Raw genomic sequence first — 24,189 nt, forward strand, 5'->3', positions numbered from 1 at the left:
GCCGCTAGAGACTCAGAAGCTGTGTGTTGGGCTTAAATTGCATGAGCAATTGAAAATAGATATCTTCAAGCGCGACATGATAAACAACATATTAGGACCCCACTCTATTTCTAGGTTCGATAAAAACGATAAATTAAGAGAGAGATTTTCCCGAATGGATGGGCATGGGAAATCGTTTTTCCCCCAATCTGTAAAGGACTTAAATAATTACTACTCCTCAGGAGTTTTTCCTATTGATTTGTGAACCCCTCCCATCACATGCCGATTGAGGCGATTTGCGGGACAGTACCTATATAGATGTACAAGCTGTTACGGTTCGGTCAGAAACACTTAACCCATTACGCACGCAACCTAAATCCCTATTAACATTGGCTACATTTAAAAAAACCATTTGACAACTGCCAAAATAACATTACGATTAAAGTTTTAAGGGAAGCGGTACTGAAGCATAACAGCAGTTCGCTTTGGGATTCATTATACGATTGATTATAATTATTAAGAGAGGCATGACGGCGTGTAAGCTTAGCCTGTGATTTTGCTTAGAAAACTAATGTTTTAATTCTAGATACTTCAAATGAGAAAGAACCTTGCGATCCCAATGAACGGTTACTTGAAATCTTGAGCCACGGCCTCGCTTTCAATGCTGGACGAAAGTTTAGGTGTCGATGCCTGATGTAAGGTAATATATTTTCATTAACCCAGCACTGTAAGAAATTCATATTTCAATAAGTTATTTGACTGATGAAGTGACCGGCATGGAAAATAGAAAATATTTTATAGCTAGTACGGAAAGTTATAGTAATAATAACGACAAATAAAATGAGGTGGGCATTTCTAGGAAAGAGGTAAGTTAAAAAATGGTAGAGAGTGCACGCCTTATTGTTTTATCCCGCTGAAAATGCATGCACTGCCTGTCGAAATATGCAACCTATCGGCTAAGCGACAGTACTGTGACGGGATGAATAGAAATTTGGCTAATTTCTGTTCTCGTTATTTGAATCTTTGAAACGCCATTTCAATATCCTTCACAGAAGCAAAAGTAGCACAAATGTATCTGGTGAAGTAAATCCCATAAATAATGTGGAATGCGTACGCAAAATAAACATACGACAATAACAGACAAGACTAGCTGGAACCTGAGGGATCTTTCGCCAGTAATCATGATGGGGTGGGAAAGATTAGGTAGGCACTAATCCATAAATGGCCAGCATCATAAACGTACATAAATCATCATTTTTGACCGACAATGTCACTTGGGAATTTGAGTACAGGAATAGCCTTAACCAAAGTTTATGATGATGAGTTCTCGAAATTAGGAGCTTATTATTTAAATGAAACAGCATGAGTTTCTACGTAAGTAGAAATACAATGAGTAAAAAGTACAGCCGCAATATTAAATTTAATGACATGAAACGACTTTTTGACAGCCCTCGCAACAAAAATGTGAGTGGCCAGATGTGGAAGCCTACGAATGCTCCATTAGTTATAACTCGAAGTATATTTCGTGGAAGACGAGAGTTAGATAACCATACGAAAGTCCGTCATGCTAAAGAGTATTTTTCTACTTTCAAGATTTTTTTCCAAAAGTTGATGAAAAGGTCAATATCTTGGACCCGCAAGGATATTTCTCACAAAATGCCGTTTCAAATATAAATGCTGCCTACATTCGGGACATTTACGCTAAGTATGGGAAGAAGGACTTATAGCGATAGAGATCGGTGAATATATTTAATCCCTACCTTTGGAATACTTCATCTCTCCAGCAATGTGAAGAGCATGACTGATGTGAAGGCAAAGAGAAGGACGGAGAGACATTGGCATGAAGAGTTGGTCGGAGGGAAATTACGGCCATAAAAATCTCAATAGGGCCTAAAAAGGCAGATTGGGGAGATATCGGGGGGAGGGGGATGGTTTAGTAACCAGAGGGGAGAAAGCGGTGAGGGAGGGTATGCTCCCATTTACCCCTCGGCCAGGTTCCCCCTCCACCACCAACACAGACTGCGTTGCCTGGAAACGGCTGACTGCGTTGATGGAAACCAAATTCACCGGAAATGGGTTCTGCCCAAATGGTACGCGAGTGACGTAATCGCCCGGAAAAACAGCCGCGACACGACAGCCGAGGAAGACGAAAGTTTTACATATTTTTGGGTTAAATATATTCACAGGCATAAACGTGTGACAATGAATAAAAAAGGACGGCGAAAAAGCTGGCAGGTCGTGTGAGGCGGTATGCGAGGGTAAAAGTAGAACGGTGCGTTAATGCGACTGATTAAGGATTCATTTCCGCAAATCCAAGGAAAAATACGCATAAGGCATACATTCACACAAAACCAATGCAGAAATAAAGAGAGAAATTACATTTGCGAGATCTTCCCCGTTGAAAATGATGAAGGCAGCGTCCATCTACGCCGCTTATAGTGATTCCCTTTTCCCAAATTGCGAGACTCACTAAATGGTCAGCCGGGGTCAGAACGATGCACCTAACAAGACGAGGAAGTTCAGCACCAAAGCGATAGACACGAAATCCAGTCGCTTAGCTGTTTTTTTCCATTCATTTGAACATCCATCTTATGTTTTCACAGAAACGTGTTCCTTCTCTTTCATATCCTTCTTTATCTATTGCACATATTTTCTTCGTGGTTTTCCTGTTCCGTTCTTGCTATCTACTTTTCCCTCGACGATTATCTTAATCAGGCCATCATGTCTCAAGAATATTACGCTTGAAAAAGCTCAGACTTATTCAACTCCTTTCCTGCTTCTTGCATCTTCACAGATTGATCCTTATCTTGTCACTCCTACTTGGTTTTTGTATAAAATGTGAGTTAATCTCGTGTCACTGCAAAGGAATCGAATTTCTTTTACGATTACCGGAATTGTGCTCCAACCCATGTTTTCAAACGCCTTCTCTAATTCAATGAAGGTAACGAAATTTGGCTTAATATTTTCCATTCTCTTCCCTATTAGAAGCCTAAGGACCACTATTGCTCCCCCTGTGCCTATGCCCTTTCTGAATCCGAATTGGTCCTCATCTGTATATCAATACTTAATACTTAATATAATACAATGTCAATACTTTAATGTCACTGTTTGAATCCAGCTTTCACACTGCCGAAAGTTTTATGGATTTGTAGATTCAGATTGAGAGACTCTTTCGAGAATTCCTTCCGTCTACGTTTCCGGAAAGGCTTAGGGCTTTACGGAGATATTGAGTGGCAGAGATGTTAAATTGCAATTATATGATTTACTGGATGAGGTGGAATACAGCGCGTGCATAAAAATATGTAGGTATTCATGCAGAAAATGAAAATTTTCATTGCACAAAAAAGTATCATTTGACAAGATGACGCGAGCAGGCGACCTTCAAGTTAAAAAAAATCGCATGGAAAGCAAGTGAGAATGCAACACGGTGAATTATGAAAATCAAATTCTCAGCACAACGATTGATAATGCAGAGTGCTTTGCCTCCTCAAGAAATAGAGACAATTAATATATTTCCGCTCACGGAATCTGGGGAATTTTGACGTCATATTCTCAACCTTAGTAGCATTTAACGTTCAGCACATTTGTACGTATTAATCCTCTCTCACTAAAATTACAACAAAAGCTAAAGAAATAAAAAATCGTGGAAGAGAGGGTTTGGAGCTATTATCCTATGGATAAATTCTAGGATGCGTTAAAGAACAGATGCTACATCATCATCCACAGAAAATGCTTGTAAAAGCTGAGCGTAGACCAATTCTCGTAAAGAGGGCTAAAAGATAAAGCTGGTTAAGGGCAAAGAAGACATTTTGCAACGTACTCATTGGTTTACGACAAATACGACGGATATTTTAATGCAAAAGATCAGAAGAGTTATAGTTACGCCATCAGTCCATCATTTCTACGTTATTGTCACTGTGGAAGTTTCAAAGGTAATTTTTTCAAGTATTTAACCAAGTGTAAATGAAAAGGATTCGAAGTTAATCATAGTTCCAATAAATCGGGGCATTACGTTATCAATGAAACATTCTAAATTTCCACCTGGTGATGCTTCCATACATTAACGAAAAGTAATTATGTTATTAATCTAGAAGTCAAATGATAATTATGTAGCCATCGGATTGCTTAAACAAGTTCACTTTCCCTTTGGATGCTGGGTCTGATTCAAATTTGACCTGAAAGTTTGTACGATGGGCTATAAAAAATATCAGTAGCGTTATAAATACTCGTAACTTACCTGTGCAAAACTGTTTCAACATGACGCTATAATTGGTCAACTTCAAATGGTTTCACAAACATACGCAACCACAATCGAGCATATTTTACCTTACTCAGAGAAAGCAGCGCTGGCAATAAAAATTAATAGCATTCATAAACTTTATATTTACCTTGATGGCTTGAAATTTCATATCGGGAGGTGGATGAAAATTTTACTCCATCTATTATCAATAGACAGAGTTGCGATCAGCAATGGTAAACCGGAGTCTAACGGACGAAATGATTTATCATGACTATTAAAAGTGCTTATTTCACCAATTCCGAGTTTATTAATTCATAAGGGAAAGGTATCTCACAATGGTCATATCCACAGAGGGAGATAATAATAAACGGTGCTCGTATTCAAAGCGCTTAAATGGACGTTCGGTGGGATAAGAGATTGCTGAGGGGCAGAATAATTGATCGCTAACTTCAATAACGAAGGAACAGCCGCTGATGTCGAGGGATAATTGAATTCCATACAGGAGCCCTCGCTACCAATTAATGCGTTTCATCGTTCAATTCACTTATGCAAAACTGCTGCCACAAGGAATGACTAAAAAGCATCAACTGTTGACCACTATGTATGACCATGAGAGTAAAACGCTTCTAAAACAATTGCTATCTTTCCACCGCAAATGGATCGGACTCCCTTAAAGATGGAAATGATATGAAAATACCGCAGGAAACCATACAATTGAGAAATTATCACTTATTTAACGCTGAATCCGAAGGATGATGTCAAGAAGGGTCATCGCCCCATCGATACGAAGAGACTGAGGAATCTTGAACAGGTTTCAATAAACCTGAGTTGGTGGAACATTCATAAGTGCTGTTAGTAAAAAGCTTGACCAAAACGCCAATGAAATTGGTTCTCTACTAAATGAAAGTGCCATATGTGTAAGGTGTTTTCCGCAGAAATATTTCCTTTCAAGGAGGTAAAAGTTTAATAAAAATAATAATCACATGCCTCCCTTTGAGTGGGTCAAAACACTGATAATTCTTCTACGATAAGCCTACGCTTACTTGTAATTCTATAATAACCAAACAAAAAAGTTGGTTCGTATGAAAGGAGCATAGAGCATCTATGTCTTACCGTCAGTATAATTACAGAATTTGAACACCCTTGGCATTAGATGCGATAATAAGTCCACCACGATGGTTACGGTTGAATAATGAGTTAATATATTACGGTCGAATAATGAGTTAATTCGATCATTCGATTCGTCCTGGTCTCTTGTAGCGCCCCGTGATTACATAATAAGGACAATTCGCAGCAATTTTCATTAATTTTAATTTATGGTGGCTAATGCATATCTATGTTATATCGAGATACCGACTACCAAGATATAAATGCGAATGCGGCCATATCGCACCCGCACGTCGCCGCACTCTCCGCCGCAACCGGCCAGAAACGGAGTCGACGGCACGAAACGAAAAAAACGATGTAAATTCCGAGTCAAGCAAAGAGGATTTCACTTTAGATTTATTTCTAACGCTTCATCTTTATAGAAAGGCGTGGTATAGGTTTTGTGGTGAAACTCGGCGGAAGTCTCTACCACATCTCTACGTTTTCATGAAAAATTGGCTGAAAACAATTTCCAACATTATTTATGTATCTATGGTCGAAAATAAAATAAAAGGTTTGAAAATCTTCCACATGAAAAATAAGTCTTTAAAGGCCGCTTTACACGGTGAAAGATCATTCGAAAGATCTTTCGAAAGATCATTCGAATGATCCATCATTCACCGTGTATAACGGAAATTTCCAGCATTCGAATGATCATTCGAATGAAATTTCACGCCTGTTCTAATTTGCTTGAATGATTTCCGTGAATGATATGAGCGCACGGCGTCCATCTTGCCATTGGCATCCACCTCGGAATTTTAATATTTTATATAAAAACTTTGGAAGCATAGTAACCCACAAAATAGCTCAAATAATTAACATGTACTTTGAGAGAACATAAATTCACAAACATCAACTGTCTAAAGTCAGTAATTTGGAAATAACATTTCGAATAGTTAATGAATAAAAACGTCGTTTTTCTCCTCGATTGCGTCTATATTTTGTTTAATTTACAATTATTAAACTATAGTTCATGATTTGAGCGCTAAAGTTTCGGGTCAGAGTACCAATTAATCACACAATATCTGTTTATTCGCTGAACACATTCCAGCCAACACGAGCCGCTACGTTATCTTGGTTCACCTATGGGATCACAATATTGCCTATCTCTAATCATTCAAGGAACTCACCCGAAAGAAATTTCGAGCATGTCCTAATTTGCTTGAATGATTCCGTGAATGATATGAGCGCATGGCGTCCATCTTGCCATTAGCACCACCTCGGAATTTTAAGATCATATATATAAACTTTGGAAGCATATTAATTCATGCGATAGCTTAAATCATTAATATTTACTTTGAAAGAAAGTAAATTCACAAACATCATTCCTCAAAATAGAGTATTTTGGAAAAAACATTCCGGATTTTTAAAGTTCAAAATCGTCGTTTTTCTCCTCGATTGCGTCTATATTTTGTTTGATTTACAATTATCAAACTGTATTTAATGATTTGAACGCTAAAGTTTGGGGTGAGACTCCCAATTAATGACAAAATATCTGTTTATTCGGTGAACACATTCCAGCCAAAACGAGCCAACACATCACATTGGCCCACCTAGGAAGTCACAATCTCACCGGGGGTTGCCTATAATTCAAGGGGCAAACCCTATAAGTTAGCCCATGAATATCACAGTCCACTTTCTTCACCTGCTTCGATAGCAAGCAATGAGATGGCACTGAGCCAACTTCATTGTAGAAAGTATGAGGATGCTGAAGCGCACTCTTTCGAAAATAGAACAGGTCGCTTCCTTTTTTCTCTTCCCGTTACCTTCCTTCTCTCGCACAGAAGTGATCTTTGCTCGACTGCATTGTGAAGGCTGTGTCCCCGAAGGGACCCCAAACATAAAAACTCATGGTTGACCGGCCTTCAACCTTGAGGAGCTTTTGCTTTATGCTTATTATGTTCTTTTATTATGGACCTGGACGCCGCGGCGTCAATACGGGACTGGTTTCCATAAGATAGGATTTTTCTGAACGAGTAACAATATGCAGTTTTTCCCCAAATTATCTTTTCACTTACTTTATAATTTAATGAATCGGAAGGGAAAAGACCTCGGGCAGCCATTTGAAGATTAAGTTCCCTTATGATCATGTTACTGAGCACTTTATCTTGAAGCATAATCATCTTTGCTCTGCAGCGAAAACAACCAATTATGTACTTCGTTACAGGATTACAAAACGCACGCTTTATTAAAGTGGTGTTCCGCTGTCAATACGTACCGTTCTAATTCGCCTCATTACTTAGTGCGCCATACCCCAAGCAATACCAAAGTATACTGAAGCGCACATGTAAACAAAGCGTTCCATCGTCTGCGAGCTCCAAAACAAATCATGTGGTGAGAAACAGTCGGAAATATCGTTAGAATCGAAATACACTATCGATAGTCGCACCAGTGCGCATCATTTCTGCGCAGAAATTTCACCGAAATCTTTCACCGCGTATAGCGGTACCGGCGTATGAATTTCTTGCGAATGATCATTCGAATGATTTTTCGAAAGATCTTTCGAATGATCATTCATCGTGTAAAGCGGCCTTAACACGTGGTAGAATATTTTTGTCAATAAATCAATTCATGAAACCTATGCAAAAACATAAAGTGGACAATTTTCAGAAAAAAGTTGACATTTGTCAATTTTTACTAAACTTGTTCAACTTTGAGCACGTACATATTGTTAACGTTAGGGCACAGAAAAAATAAATCAGAAAAGTTTAGTAAAACTTATTTGAGAATAATTGTGCGAATTTTCAGCGTCCTACATAAAAAAAATCGTTATTTTTATGTTTCGGACAGTCTTTTTCGATTTCAGCACACGGTGATGAGCGCGCAGCAGTTGCGTAGCTAATATAGAACGAAATTATCAAGATCGAAATTGAAAAATCGAGTCTGCATCGGAACTCAAATATCGTAGCTCGATTTAGTGTTCCTCGATCTTCAACTGTTAAAATTCAATGTCCGATTTTAATTGAAATCAATTGCTTTATCACTGTACGCGTGGGATTAGATATAAATTCTGATGCGAGAATCGTAACTCAAGCCAACAGTATGGCAGAAGTATTTCAAATGAAATGTAAGTTCTTCCACCTTCCATGTCACGTGTAAGGAATGTCGATAAGGATGAAAAGAGGGGGTGAGGGTGAAGGGAAAAAGGGTGCGACGCCCCTCCTCTCCCTTGAACAAGCAACAATTTGGAATAAAACATTCATGTCGCGAGTCGGGGCAAATGGCTCCGAGGAGGAGAGGGAGCAGAAAAAGATAAATGCGCAAAAGGGAAGAGAGATGCAAGGAGAAAAAACGTCCCACCGGAGAGATTGGCCCGAGAAAGAGGAGAGGATGGATGGATGCGTGGTTCCGAGGACGAGGGCTCCGCTCCGCTCGTCACCCGTCTCCGGCCTCTTCCTTGCGAGTCATGGATTGCTCAAACCATTCTGCTTCGCATTGATGAGTTGAGTAATTGCATGGAAATGCATGATGATCAGAGATAGCTATAAATTACGACAAACATCATCTTTTACGTCGGATAACTGAAGGTTATGGTGTACTTACTACAAGGTACCATCCCTTGATATCCTTGATGGCAAAATATCCTAGTTAAAAGTTTTAATATTTCACTCTGATAACATTTATTCTTTAGAAATGAATTCGTATTTAAACCTTTAGATTGGTTTGAATAGGCAAGGGCGGGGTTTTTTGACTGACTTTGTCCTATTCATTAGAATAATACACAAATCCAGTTAGTAGGTAATGAAGTCTGCATTTTGCCGGGTTTCATCGCGTCGTCGTTGTCATTGAGACAACAGTTTCTCCTGCATTCTATCAGGCGTCTTCAGGTCGAAGTGCTTGATGCCGTGCCTTCGCCGCCGCTAAGCACTTCAACCTTTGACCGGGAACACGGCAGCTTTCGTGAAGAAATCAACGAACTTCGTTGAACTTCTTCAAGAAACTACCGTGAACGATGAAGATCTGCTAGTTAGTCTCGACATCTTATTTCTTTTTACCAACTCACCATTGACCTCTCCATGAAGATCGTGGAGAAGCTCATCGACAACGGATCACCCAAGGACTTCCAAGGGCCGTGTAGGATTATAGAGGTAGACATAGAGTAGTTTATTGTATTAATTTGGTACAAATAGGATACAATGAAAGCGCACCTTGGGTATAAGGGCCCATTAGCCTGTGCGAAAATTAAATATAGCATGTGCGTCCATTTCTGTAGGCTCGGTTCCGCTTCTTCTTTAATAAATATATTTCGGTACCTAAGGGCAGTACACAGTTCTAAAATATCTAAAAATTAGAACTCTGAATGTAGTGAAAACATCACGAGACACAGCGTTTACGATGGAAGTACAATGCTGGGATAAACGCAGGCAAGGCAGACTAACCTATATGCTGCTATTTGGAGTAAGTCAAGCAAGGATGATAAGGCAAAGGATACGATATTTGATGTTTTGAGCATTAATTTTTACTCTCGTCTCGTGAATTAATTTCACAAAATGTATTGAATAATAAAGTTCCAATATCATCAACCCCATTGCCTGCATTAAAATCTTCGATAAGTAACCCTTCTGTAGATTTCAACTTACATGAAAGCAAGCTGACATCATATCTGATCTATTCTTCCGTTATCATAATTGTAGACCACAAATTATCACCACCTCAGTCGACCATTTTCCCCTGATGACCGATCCAATTATATAAAATGTAGAAGGCGAAGTATTACTAAGCAATTTGCATTGACTTTGCAGTGGTTCATAAAAAAGCCAGAGGAGGAACCTAAGCGACACTGCGCAAATGCGTTTGTTCGAAACACCTTCAGATAGTTCCGCGGATGAGGTCTGAATTGTAGGGAGGGATGATGCATGGCGATGTGAAGCCATGAATCTCCATCCTTCCGTCCGTTCTTCCACTCGCATCTCCTGAGGAGGGCGATACCTTTTTCCACCTACAACCACTCCAATCCCATTCCACTCCAACACGTCCTACCCTACCACCCGACAAATCCTCTACCCACACCGCAATAACAGCGGCGGCTTTCGCCACATTTTTTTTACTTTAGCATTTTTATGCATAGTTATAGAGACTTTTTTATCCTAGACATCACATTTATATTTTTACCAAGGCCATTTTGTAACAAAAAATAACGAAAAAAGTTAATAAAGTCTATTTTAAAACCTTTTTAAATTAATTTAAAAAATAATTTAAACTAGCTTTCTTCAACTGACAGTGAAAGAATCGGTTTTTATAAGAAATTAGGAAGAGATTACTTCTCAGAGATTTTTTCCATGAAAATACTGTAACTAAGCCAGTCAACATGTTTTTAATACAAATTTTTGGTAAAATCACCCCTTTATCAAAAAAAAATTTTAATCATCGTTTTCCCACAAAATCAAATTTCTTAAACTAAACATCTTTGCTGTGTCTTCTATGGTAGCCGTGTAGCAAAAAAACCTTTAAAAACTTTTTTCGAGCAAACTGCTCGTACCCAGGTGTGCGTAAACAACAAATCTCAAGCAGACATAAGCAGGAAAAGTGTGAAAGGCTGAAATCTGCCACGATCTCCAACCCCTGTCTGCGGATCCCAACCAGACAGCTTCCATTCCCGCCAAAACAGATGCGACGCCATTCCATTCCGCCCTCCTTGCGTCGAGAGCGAACTTATAACCAGGCAAAATGAATAGCGTTCCCAAGATGCATCTACCTCTTGATTTTCACCCGCATGAAGAGAAATAAACACCCCCTGAAGGTAACTAAGATCAAGAGTGAGCCCTGCACCCTACCCATGCATGCATGAAAAAGCGGCGCCCGCGTTTCGTATGGATAGAAAATCTGGAATGATAAATGGCGACGGCCCATTTTTCGGGTCAGGAATTCACGTAGGGAAGCGACTGTAGTTTATTTCACCAAAGGTTGCTCTACCGTGCTTGATTTATCTCGCGATGGATCCACACCGAAGCCTCGTGCGTAGAAGCAAAAGGAATAAAAATGGTGGACACATTGCTCTACCCTAATAATAATTCACTGTTTTAAACTACTACCGACTGCGCATTCAATTCAGTAATGCAGAAACAAACAAGTTTAAGTGTCCTTGCGAAACAAGTTAGCCAACCACAACTGACTCGAATCCATTACTAAAAGTTGGCACTTACTCCGCACACGAGAAAGCCTAATTCCAATTTGATGATTAAAATACGTTTACGCGTAAATTAATAAAGTAAAGGCACAAAGAAGAAATGCGAATCCAAGTCAAAGTTTTAAATTACACATCTCCTTCCAATACGAAAACTTTTTTGCTTCATTTTTTTCGTAAATTAGCATCATCAAAGAAAGAAGTTTTCATTAAATGAAACTAAGATATTTATTTCCAATTTTGCACCGACGAAAAAAAGTGCTAGTACTTAAAGTAAGAAGCATATTGCAAAACGAGTAGCGAATACGGATTATCTTGCTCTGTGAATATAAATGGCAAATCCATAATTTGATGGAATTTGGACTGGCACAACAGAAACATTAAAATGCCTAGAAGATATAATATTCTGTTACACTTAAAAATACTTACGAGCATTAGAATAACGTTCGCTCCATTGTTTGCCATGGCATTCTGGAATTGGGGAAATCCGAGGCAAATGTTATAAGGCAAAAGAATTACGATGCAAAAATGTCGAAAGAGATGCGTGAGGAAGCGAGGGACTTGTCTAGCTATGTTTGAGCGTTTACGAATACATGAATTAAGAAATATCACTGAAACTTGTTATTTTTTTAGAAGATAACTTGTCAGTTGCGTACCAAGATTTCTATAAGTCATAGAAAGTAAAGAAAAACTTTACGCTTACGAATTTTGAGGCTCTTGTGAGACTATTACATACTGGGTTTGGGTCAGGAATTTGCATTCGCATAAAACCTGAGGTATTATTTTGAGCTAATTAAAATGTGAGAATATGATGATCCTTATAGTTTTCCACGCTTGCCAACCAATTCCGCCTTGAGGATAAATTCCAGGGAAAATGAAATTAAAAGAAGAGCATTTTCGAGAACGATTGAAGACTTGATATTTTCTCCTATTGATGAATGGGAAATATGAATGACAAAATTCAAGGTTGAACATTTTTAATAGCTGCGCCTGAGAAGCTATGAGATTTCATCTTCAGCCAAAGCTTGACATTTGCAGAGAAGGGGCAGCGATGAAGGTTTGTTATTGACTAGATGAAGAATTCTTATGCACTCTTATACGTTATGTGATGTTTAACTCGCCAAAATTATTGAAAAAATAAATGGAGAAATAATAAGTGCGCAAATGCCATCAAATTTCGGCTTCGAATAATTTCATACTTCGATATTTAGGCGTCGTCACATATGCTCGTATTTCTACTATCTATCTAACTATAAGGACTACCGCTCAACTTTCCCCGACGATTGCAAGTTAGTAACAAATTTTCCAACAGCCCTTAACACTCCCTCTAAAACAAATATTTAATCCTATCAACATCACGAGATCCTTCCGGCAATGCCCCACCTCCTCCCCGTGCACCGTTTTCTATCCTCGGAAATTGCCCCACTTGGATCATTGCTCTTTTTTTCCGTGCAACTAAGGAGTGCCGATAGTAAAGATATGGAAGGGGGATCTACTCTTCAAAGAGATCTTTTTCAGGAATCACACAAGCCTATCAGCAAGGAATGACGCATTTTCTTCCTCGAATAGTCAAAAATTTGTTCAATATGTGTATAAACAACAAATCTCAAGAAGGCCACAGGAGGGCAATAAGTCTTAAAATGGTGAACTCGATGAAAGTTTTTTATCTTCTCTTGTGCCTTTTTGTTGGAAAACCTTCCCCAATCTGAGACAATCCTTTGACAAAAAAGATGATTAAGATGATCTACTACATTTACATGCAAACCTGCGATTCGCTTCAACAGCCGTGGGGCCTGAGAAGTTAGGTTATGAACCGAATGCCCAATGGAATGAAGTTATTATGCTGGAGATATGCTGGCGGCTCTTTTGTGTAGATCACCTGCAATTAAGTGGAAAATGCTTCAAAAGGAAATAGTGATTGTTTGCTGTTTAATTGCAAAAATACTACATCGCACCCATCTTGTTGGTATTATCAAGGGGCACATCATTCATTCATTGACATTGTCTTTCGTTTCCTACCTCAAAGAAGAGCTCATTCCTTAATTTAAAATGTGGCCGAGAAAATAGCTGAATCCCAGCCACTTAACTACATTTCCATCACACACAGCATGCGACTGTGAACTATATTTCAACATGTGTTTAGTGTAGCATTTCTATTTCTATTATTACGATAAACGCCGCTTGCAGGAGGAAACGAGTACAAAATTACAAACCTAATCAATGTTCACGGAGTCATGAGCACTAGGCACCACTGATATTCCCTTCCTCCTAAATACCTACTCAAACTTCTCATTCAATTGTTCTCGAGTCACGTGTTCCTTTGCCATTAAATATGCGTCCAGCAATCTTTCACGGTACAATCTATCACGACGCAATTTGAACGCACTCCTGTTAGATCGATCAATTTCAACGGCCTCGGCGGCGACAGATCACCTTCCAAACCGAGGGTTGCGGGCTCGAGTCCTGCTTGGGTAAGTTCCCCCTAAACAGAGCTTGGGTATTAGTTATCGTCCTACGTTGCTCATTCCACAGCCGCAAGGGCCTTAAATTTGATGTTTTTGGGCTGATGAAGACATGCATAAGTGGTGGTGGTATTGTTTATAAGGCTTCGTAGTAATTTGCCATCATAGTAGGGGAGGCGATGAGAGAGCTTAAGACTCACATTTGGATCATCATAGCGCTTTCACCCTCACGGTAACTTAGGGCCGTATTCTTAGTCGTCGCTATAGCAGAAGATCCGCTGCATACGTCATCAATGGATGGATACAGCGCTAGCTCTGCTGCTAACAATGCTGCAGCAGCCGAGGAACGGTACATCCGCCCGCTATAACTGTGTAGTGTCCTGCACACCATGCTACTCGCTCGCTACAGCAAGAAAACATGGCCGCTTGATTTCGTCTGCTGACCGATTCAAATTTATTATCGCAGATATTTTACGAAATGAGCCATTTAAGCAAATGATGGCTATTTATGTTTATTTAGTAAACTATCATATGTATTTTAACACCTGCATTGAGAGTATTCAACCATAAATACTCGTAATTAACCATTCGTCAAGCGAGTCGTATTGCAGCTCCAGCAACTACCGCCTATAATCACTTTTACTATATTCTCGAGTGATTCCATGCCTCTGAAAACTATTTACTTTAATTCATAAAAGTTATGAATGTGATTATAAAAAATTATAGGCTCAGCGATGATGTGATGGGTAAGTACGAAGGAATTTTACCTCCCTATAGAAGCAATGCTTTCTTCCAAATGATAAAATGTAGAATTTTAAACGTAATAGAACCAATGTCACGTATTTCTCGGTTCGTTAACACATATTTTATTATTTAAGAGTCGCAATTAGTCGTACACGTTCGTTGTATTCTTAACGACAATAGATTTATAATTATTTTTTCGTCTGATTTCCCGGTACGGTTTCGTCTGCAACGGCACCGCGATACGAACTTCGACGACAATTTCAGTTTGGCGTCTGCTACAATGGACTATCAAATAAATTAAAAGTGATTACGTTTTCTTTTGTTGGGAGAAGTTTGCTAACTCATTAACCTCAGCCCATTATTACTTCGAATTACCTACTCCAACATCTTTCGAGCATTGTCTTTTTCACCTTGCGTGCGAAAAGGTCGTTCTGTAATAAAAAGTATTATTTTTATAATACAGCCGATAGCAAGTTTTGCCAATATGAACGAGCAGGTTATAGACGAAGACTTCAATGAATTCATTCAACATGTCTTGGATGCTGACATCCCCATTCCGAGGAGGTATATAAGAGAGAGAGATAACCCGATGGAGCTGTTTTCCGCTGAAGAATTTCGGGTCAGATACCGCTTTTCGAAGGAAACTGTGAGAGACACCATTCTACCCCTCATTTCACCGGAAAATATACATCTAAGGGGGCTGCCCCTGCCGCCGATGCTTAAAGTCCTCACTTGTTTGAGATTTTATGCCACCGGCAGTTTTCAGGTATGTGTTCTCTCCACATTAATGAGTATCTAGTAATTAGGCAGTAAGATATCTGCCACTCTCCCAGCTCCTGTTTGATTTATCAGGCTGTATCCAACGATTGCTAAAAATTATCATTTAAATTGATGGGATACTTCAACAGTTTTCATGAATGCCAGACTCTAATCATTGCCTGCTTAAATACCATTTGTATTATTTGAATAATATTTTTCACTTTCAGGTTGTGTGCGGTGATCTCTCCAACGTTTCTCAACCATCTGTATCCCGTCTCATTAAGGTAGGCTGGTTGTTTCAACATCATTATCTTCACCTTAACATTTCACTTGGCCCGACGATCTGCCAAGTCATTATTTGAATTACATTTTTTGTGTTTCTATGTCCATTCTATATAAAAATGTTTTTAATTAACAAATAGTAAGTATTTAAGATTGAAGATGAGGGAACAGTTATGCATGTTTCAGTCATGATGGTATTATTCTCCCTTTACACAATGTAGATTGTCTCCACTGAAATAGTAAGCCACCTAAGGGAATGGATTAAAACTCCACGCACGGAACAAGAAACAGCTGATAACCAGCAGCGGTTCTATGCAGTGAGGCAATTCCCTGGAGTTACTGGGTGCATAGATTGCACCCATGTACCCATAATGAGCCCTGGTGGAGATAATGCAGAAGGGTTTAGAAACAGAAAGGGTTGGTTCTCCCTGAATGTCCAGGTACGTCTTTTAAAATATAGAACAATTCATTATATGTATAGCCTGTAACTTTTACCATAAATATTGTTAAATAAATAACATAGAAATAGGTGTGATGCGTTTATTGAGAATATCATCACTATTACATTAATGCTTATATAGTAGAAAAAAAGGTTAATGTTGAAATAAAATACTTTTTATTACCTCAAGGTTGTTGTCGGACCCAACATGGAAATAATGGACATAGTAACCAGATGGCCTGGTTCTACTCACGATGCCCGCATCTTCCATAACAGCAGATTGAAATTGATGCTAGAAAGAAGGGAGTTAAAAGGATTTTTGTTGGGAGACAGAGGCTACCCTCAGCTACCTTATTTATACACACCATTGGCAAATCCAATGACTGCTCCTGAAAGACGGTATGCTTTCCTGTATTTTTGCAAACAAGAAATTTGTATCAATATTGCTATACGGTAAAATTTTATCTGCTACTATTTAACTGACTGCATCCAATTACTACAGGTATAACGTGGCACACATTGCCACTAGATGCATTGTGGAAAGAACTTTCGGGGTGTGGAAGAGGAGATTTCCTTGTCTGTCTATGAAACTCAGGACAAAACTCCAAACAACGGTGAAAATTGTTTCAGCGTGTGCCATCCTCCACAATATTGGTATATTGCAAAGGGATGATTTACTAGATATGGTGCCAAATATTGCTGTGAATGATGTCCCTGTAGTAGCAGCAAATATAAGAAATCGAAGAGGAGCTGCTGAACGCGCTGCTTTTATTCAGCGGCACTTTGGGCAGGTATGATGACTTTTCTGTGAGGTTTTTAACTATGGAATATCTGTATAATTAATAACCAGATTTTGTTCGCTCACAATTGAATTTTTTTGGCTAAATTGAGGAATTGTCTTTCAGGTGCAGTAATAAAATTACCTGGTGGTGGGTGAAAAGATCTTAGCCACGAGCACTTTCAATCGTCATTATCGAAGCTTCTTTTGCCAGCTACTATGTGAATTGTGACATAAAGTGGGGAACTTGGCCATTTTTCACCAATGGTGTGTAAAAATAGGGTAGCTGAGGATAACCTCTGTCTCCCAACAATAATCCTTTCAACTCCCTTCTTACTGGCATCAATATGCATGGTACTACCATGTAATCTTAAAAAGAGAGGCAATAGTGCAATTAAGTAAGTACCTGACAGACTCAGACAAATGTTAATTGTACGTGCAATATGTTATTTAGTCCATATGACACCTATTTTCTTGTTTGCCTATTTTTAGATGATGAAGATCATGATTATCTCTTTAGGAAATATATATGTGAATATCTAAATCTAAGTATAAATGCCTGCCATGCAATCGATACACATTAGTATACATCAACATTCCCGCCTGCAAGCCACCATAATTGGGGGGGGGGGGGTGTTAGTACACCAGCCTTTAAAATCAGAAAAAGAGCACATGCTATTAAATATTTAGTGTTATGTCAGAAGTGCTTTAATAATATAGTATTTTGTTGTATCAGGAAACAAATTTCTATACCTATCTGTTGGGCTATGGTTTTTCTTATTTTTTCATTTATATCAACCCTAGAAATATAATGTGATTTCAAAATAATCATCAATGTGGTAACCTGACAAATAATATATAGTGCAAGGGCATACCCAGGATCAAAACAGGGGGTGGTGGGGGGCAAGCCATGACCATTCAAGTGGTAACATTTTAGCATGGAAAAGGTGAATGAAACCAACATTTTAAGATAATTATGAAGGTGCTTTATCGGTGTTTTAAAAATTACTTTCTAGGAAAAAAAATATTTTATTCAATTGCATGTCTTACACTAATATCATTTTTCGTGCATTTAAAGAAATTTTGTTGAAAACTTTTTAAAAAAATTTGTTCCAATGCAGTCCTGATTTTTCTTAAAGACTTTTGCAATTTTGGCTTTTAGGGCTAGAGGGGGGGGTGAGGGGCAGCTACCCCCTCTGCTCCTCGCTGGGTGCACCCATTACATAGTGTACTAATATGAGGAGCACCTTGACACTCTCATTCCTTGAGCTAAGATTTGTTCATTACTAAACTCAGCCATACTCTCCTGTATTTCCTTCTAAAATTGACTCAAGTTTCAATGATTGTGAATAACTGATCTATTAAAGAATATCAATCATGCCATATATTTGCCAACACGAATACGGTTTCCTTACATGGGGTTATTTTGGATCGTTTTGAGCATCTAGGAGTATTGTGATCATCATACAACATGCAAATTAAAAAAAAATAGAAAATGTTTTGAAACACCTCAAGCATTCAAGAAAATAGTTTTAAATTTCCTCATGGCTGACATTGCAATACCACTAATGCAGATTATTAATCAATTTCTGAGCAGTCATGCATGTTGTTAACTGTTGTGGATACAAGAAAAGTTCTATTCTAATGCAGTATTAGGACCTACGGACAAACAATGTGCAACTGTAATACCACCAGTATTCTTGCAGGATTCCATTTTCAAGCATTAAACTTAAATAATAATGGCATTGTGTCACATCAAGGTTGTGTTTTTTCAAACCCTTGCACAAAGCAAATAAGTTATGCATATTTACAATGGAGAAAGGGAAATTTTGAAAAGGTTAGATAAAGAATTATTTAAAAATAACAACTTTTACTACTGTAAATTTCATGGTATTCTACCATATTAGTCCATTCTCTTAAAGCCATTTTTGTTCATGAAACTGCTAGGTGACAAGCTTTGCTCTCTGATTTGGAAATTTCAATATAGATGCCAAGGTGCATTGTGTAAACTCCTCATAAGGTAACATTATTTTTTATGGGACACACCATCTCCGTCTTCATAGATTTCATTATGCTGAAATATATAATCAGAATAGTGGCCCAAATGTTTTATGTAGCTCCATCCAAGCCCAATTAAGATTATTTGCACATTGTCCCATTTTTTTTATATTTACCACTACATAATTAACTTCCCTTCATAAAAAATAGTTTCGGAAATTTTTTTTTCTGACATTGCATGGCGGCAGTTTACAGTATTGAATTATAGTCTCTATGGAGCTTGTCCAAAGTAATATTTATAACCAAAGTCCTGATTCACTTCAAACAATGCACTATCATCCAGTAGCAAGGGCGTACTCAGGATCATAACTAGGGGGAGGGGGCAAGCCATGGTCTAGAGGGGGCAAGCCATGGGATTTATGAGATTATTTCCTTGAAAAATAGTTTTATTTCATTTACATATCTTATACTAATATACATGTAATTTTTCGTGGGTTTAAAGAAAATTTTGCTGAATACTTCTGTTTCACTTCAATACTGATTTTGCTTAAAGACTTGTGATTTCTGACTCAAGGGGAGGGGGGTGGGGGGGAGGTCCCCTTGCTGGGTATGCCCATGTCCAGTTGAGAAACAAAAGTTTGCTTCTAATATTGTGGCATAAATTAATTTTGGCTGTGATTTTGGGCGGTACTAATCAGGTGATTCCTATTGAGGTAGTCACTAGTAAGAATCTCAGTTAGTTTGATAGGAATTTACAATTTTACAGTAATGGTCAAGAAAGTTGACCCTAAAATTCTGCTTGGACTAATAGAACTAAGTAATGCATTTGAAAAATTTGCTTATAATATGACAAACTTCCACAAAATATAAAATTTTTATATCAAATATGTATGTCAATTGAAAACTTTGCCTAAATCTAAAATATGATATTTCTGACAAGGGATTTCCATACGACACACAAATGAGGTATAGAATATGCTTTTACCTACTTCATTACTTACACTGTTATGTGATATTGAACATGTATTATGGTGTTGTTATATTTCTCGTATCAGTAACTTCATTTTACCCATGCCTTAATACAAAGGTAATTCTTATTGTGAACAAATAAATAATCAATTATTACTAAACTTTTCTGTGTTGTGTTATGTAGTAAGTTGCAATATATGTGAATCTAAGGCAAAATAAATTCTTGTGCTAAATAATATGAATAATATGTTATTGATTAACCTAACTGCAGTGATGGCTGGCTTCAAGACCCATGCATGAACAATAAACCCTCCACCAAATGCGCATGCACATAGCAGACCAAATTTTCAAGCATAAACATTTAATTCCATAAACAACAAACAAGAATATAAAAAAAAAACTTGATGACAACATAGGCATGGAAGGACATAAGCACATAGTATACACAAACATGCAGATCAAAGGTCGTGGGAAAACAATGTCTCATCTGGGTGGTAAACCAGGTGGGAATGAGAGAATCCTTGCAGACCGAGGACCCGATTCCGGAATAAAGGGCAACAAGCACAATAACCCAACACAGGTGCCAAGGAAAGGAGTGAAGCAAAGAGAGAGAGGGGGGTAAGAGAATCCCTCAGCCAAAAACTGGTGATGATGGATATGAAGTGGAGCAGCAGACATCAGCGAGGAGGATGGCCCTGTGGGGGGGGAAAGGCATAATAAATGAATATGGGTTGCCTTGCATAGCGAAAACAGGAAAAAAGAATTAAGTAGTAACTAGACATATCCATCTAAACTATCCATCACGGTAAGAATTGAAAACTCTATCATGGCTTTATACAAAGTTTGCTTCTTTTCTCAGCCAGTATTTGATAATAAATCATGGGTATTTTCAATAGCAAGTTTTAGAAGCATTAATCCATGTTTTGGTGATACCTTTGAACTAGACACTAATATGATGTATGATAGCAGAAGCAGTTCTAAGTACATAGCCTAGCATTTAACATTAATTGAACTTTTGAGTGATTGTGGGCACTACAATTTTGGGAGCCAATACTGGCCAAGGGAAACTCAGAGGGCATCACCTATATGTATAAGCCTAAAAACAGAAAAGTTGAAATATTCAATAGTTTTTCATTAATATTAACTTCTGTAAGTTATGATGACACAGTAAAATAATAGGAGCAACCTCAGATTTACATTCTACTCAAGGAGCAGGCCTATAAATTTCATTTTAATTATTCACTGTCCCACTGGCAGTCCCTTACTTGTTACCGGACACCGATAACATAACTAGTAAGTGACAGTTTTACATCATTTTATCAACAAACTATCCCAAAACAGTCAATTATATTGTACCATTTGCCTAATTTTGTTTTCGATGCTGAATATGTTTTTAAATGGTCACTTTGGAATAGTTTAGTACTCATAAGCATGAAAAAGCAAATTCCTTTAGAAATTCCTCAACATAGCAGCATTGTAAAATTTATGGCAACAGCAGTCATATCTGGAAATATGTTGGATAGCATTATTATGATATATTTCCAAATATTTAAATTGACTCTGGAGAATAAGCAAGAAAAATAAGTCCTTTTGAGATAAAACTACTCTCATGACAATCCTACACTTCTCATGAAACTTATCTATCCCAATTTCACACGCCAATTTATTCTGTTAGAGATACCATTAATAATAACTGAGGTTTGTCAAACCCCAAACAATAAATATTATAAATAAATGCAAGTTTAAATTTACCATCTTCCTCATTAACTCCTCTTTCTGAAGCTCAAAGAGCTCTCGCTGCTGTCTGCCGGCAGCCTCAGCATTGGCTGCTAACTTTGTAGCTGCCGCAACACGCTGCCTTGCCTCCTCAACCTGCAATTTAGCTGCTACCTCTTGAGCCTCTGCAGCTGCACGTAGGCTGGCTGAGGCAGCAGCTTCATTCTCGGCTGAGAGACGCTTAGCAGCTGCGGCAGCACTTTCATCCTCCTTCACTTTCATGTCCATCATCAGCAGCTCCCGCCTCATCTGGCAGATGTACGCTTCTTCTTCCCTGAGGCAACGGACTTTTGCCAACCTCTCTTCAGCCTCTCTCTCAACTACACTCCTTTTACTTCCTTTACGGTGCTTAGCCGTAGGAGGAGGTACTTCATGTACCTCTGGCACAGCAGCAGCTGCAAGGAGAATGTGGTATTTTACATCCAATGCACTTCTTTTTATTGTAATGGAATCAATTCAAGTGACACTGGAATCACTGCCCCTTGGTATTGGAATGTTCATTAATTACATCCAGCATATTAAAAGAAAAATTATTTTTTTCCAGAGAAAGATAATAAGACTCAAATGGCAATTGTCATATGGGTTACAGTTCCACTGATGCAGATTATCATATTTAACTAATTGTCGTAGCGTTTTCCTATATTCTTGTATTGATTAGAATGTGGAATAAGCATTAAATCCTAAATTTAGTGAACATAGGACAAAAACTGAAAAAATAATGATAACCTTCTTTAACTGATATTATAGCTGTTTATAAAGCAATTAGGCTATTTTAATGAATCTGAATGTACTGAGAAGTCTCAATGCGGGAAATGTCGTATTTATGAAAAGCGCACACTCATAATTATGTACACTCTTCTTCGAATTCATTATAAAAGCACAGATTACACGTACCAAACCGATCAAGATTCGATTACCTACCCTCTACCGTTGGCACCTCGTCCGAATCTCCCGTGTTGGGTATATTGTGCTCAATGGACGGGAAAACGACTTCCAACTCCGGAGTCGTGTCCACGACCTGCGGGACATATGGGCCTCCCCCAGTTGCCATCCTCCGCTGGTTTAGAGCAGCTAAATCCCTCTTCCTTTTAGCCTTTAGGTTTTCCCACGACCTTTTCAGTTGTTGCCACGTCCGCTGTTGATTAAGTAAACACTTTATTCAATCACGATAATACAATTCTTCTAAGTTCTACTGAATTTGAAGACACAAACACAATACAGTAAAGCACACACACGACAACACTGCAATAATTGCAGAACTAGTACATACCTTCGTAACTCCTTCCCGCCCATTAAAATCTGCAGCAATCTCCCTCCATGCCGTGGTTTTTTGGCTGAGAGCCACACAATCCGTCTTCCTGCTCTCTACTACATTCTTCTTTTCTCCCACCTGATCCACTAAGAACTCTTTCTCAATAGCCGTCAACCTCTTACCGTCCTTACCGTCCATTTTTGTTGTTTACTGAGTTTTGGCGATATTCGCGTTTCACTTGTCACGCATAGTTTTCTCTGATTCCACAATCAACGAGCAATTTTGTCGCCACAATTCGCCTACGCAATGCACTACGTCATCAAACTCATAGAAAGCAAATCGGCAACAATGCCTCTTCCGAGGAATGCAGACGGGGAGATGTAGCATTGTTTCTGAATACCATTTGCAGCGGAGAACTCGCTACAGCATCTGCTAAAGCAAAATATGTAGCGACGACTAAGAATACGGCCCTTAGGCCCGTATCCAGAAACCTCACTACTGCTAGGTACGTCATCAGATGATGACGTAGCCGCTGTAGCGGCCGAGCACCGCTACGATCACCCGCTGCAAAAGTCTAGTGAGGTCCATGGCATGCTACTCGCGACAAGTAATATGGCCGCCGGGTTTCGTCTGCTTATCGTCTCGCATTTATTATTAATAATTATTGATGCTTAAAGGGCTATAAGCTCATGATATTTATTAATTATTACTTAAAAATATAGTAAGAATGCTTCAATAACCAGCTTTTATCCTAATGAGTAAATATTTTACCTAATTTAACTACCAATAAATACTGTCAACAATACCGTGATGAAACCTCTTAGGCTTCACCGTTTTAATTGCAACTAACTTCTAAATGGGCCCTGTCATGCCTTGAAAACAATTTATAATTAAAGAAAAACAAATTAGGGACATAGTAATGTCTCGCTTTGATGCTTGTGAAGTACTTTTTTACGAAAAATAACTACTGTCAACGCAACTATGCTGAAACCTCTTCGGCTTTGCCAATCTAATAGCTATTAACTTTGGTATAGACCGTGGCTTTCCTTGAAAACCATTAACATTATATACATAAGTGCTCAAATAAAGTTGCAGTCACCAGCTTTGTGCCTCTGACATCCAAAGTTTGCGTAAAATACTCAAAGCAACAAAGCCGTCTTCTAGTCAGCTACAGCTATACTCAGTTACAGCTAGTTTAAGTAACGTCAGTTCCGAGGCATTGAAAACCATGTTCAATTACG

The 24,189-nt window shown here is 38.4% G+C and overlaps 2 protein-coding genes across 2 annotated transcripts; one reads left to right on the forward strand and one right to left on the reverse strand.

Annotated features, from left to right (window-relative positions):
* The first annotated feature begins 14,207 nt into the window (after positions 1-14,207).
* LOC124158069 (putative nuclease HARBI1) lies at positions 14,208-18,014 on the forward strand. The gene is made up of 6 exons (XM_046533242.1): positions 14,208-15,461; positions 15,682-15,738; positions 15,958-16,176; positions 16,366-16,574; positions 16,678-16,966; positions 17,081-18,014. Exons 1-6 carry the CDS (start codon positions 15,180-15,182, stop codon positions 17,087-17,089), a joined length of 1,065 nt encoding a protein of 354 aa, XP_046389198.1. The 5' UTR covers positions 14,208-15,179; the 3' UTR covers positions 17,090-18,014.
* Positions 18,015-20,151: 2,137 nt separating this feature from the next.
* Positions 20,152-23,418, reverse strand: LOC124158070. The gene is made up of 4 exons (XM_046533243.1): positions 22,967-23,418; positions 22,618-22,831; positions 21,673-22,091; positions 20,152-20,615 (listed from the first exon to the last, which is right to left on the reverse strand). The coding sequence occupies exons 1-4, from the start codon at positions 23,144-23,146 to the stop codon at positions 20,598-20,600; spliced, it is 831 nt and encodes a 276-aa protein (XP_046389199.1). The 5' UTR covers positions 23,147-23,418; the 3' UTR covers positions 20,152-20,597.
* Between the last annotated feature and the right edge of the window lie 771 nt (positions 23,419-24,189).

The sequence above is a fragment of the Ischnura elegans genome, chromosome 4 (assembly GCF_921293095.1).
Source record: "Ischnura elegans chromosome 4, ioIscEleg1.1, whole genome shotgun sequence".
Lineage (NCBI taxonomy): Eukaryota > Metazoa > Arthropoda > Insecta > Odonata > Coenagrionidae > Ischnura > Ischnura elegans.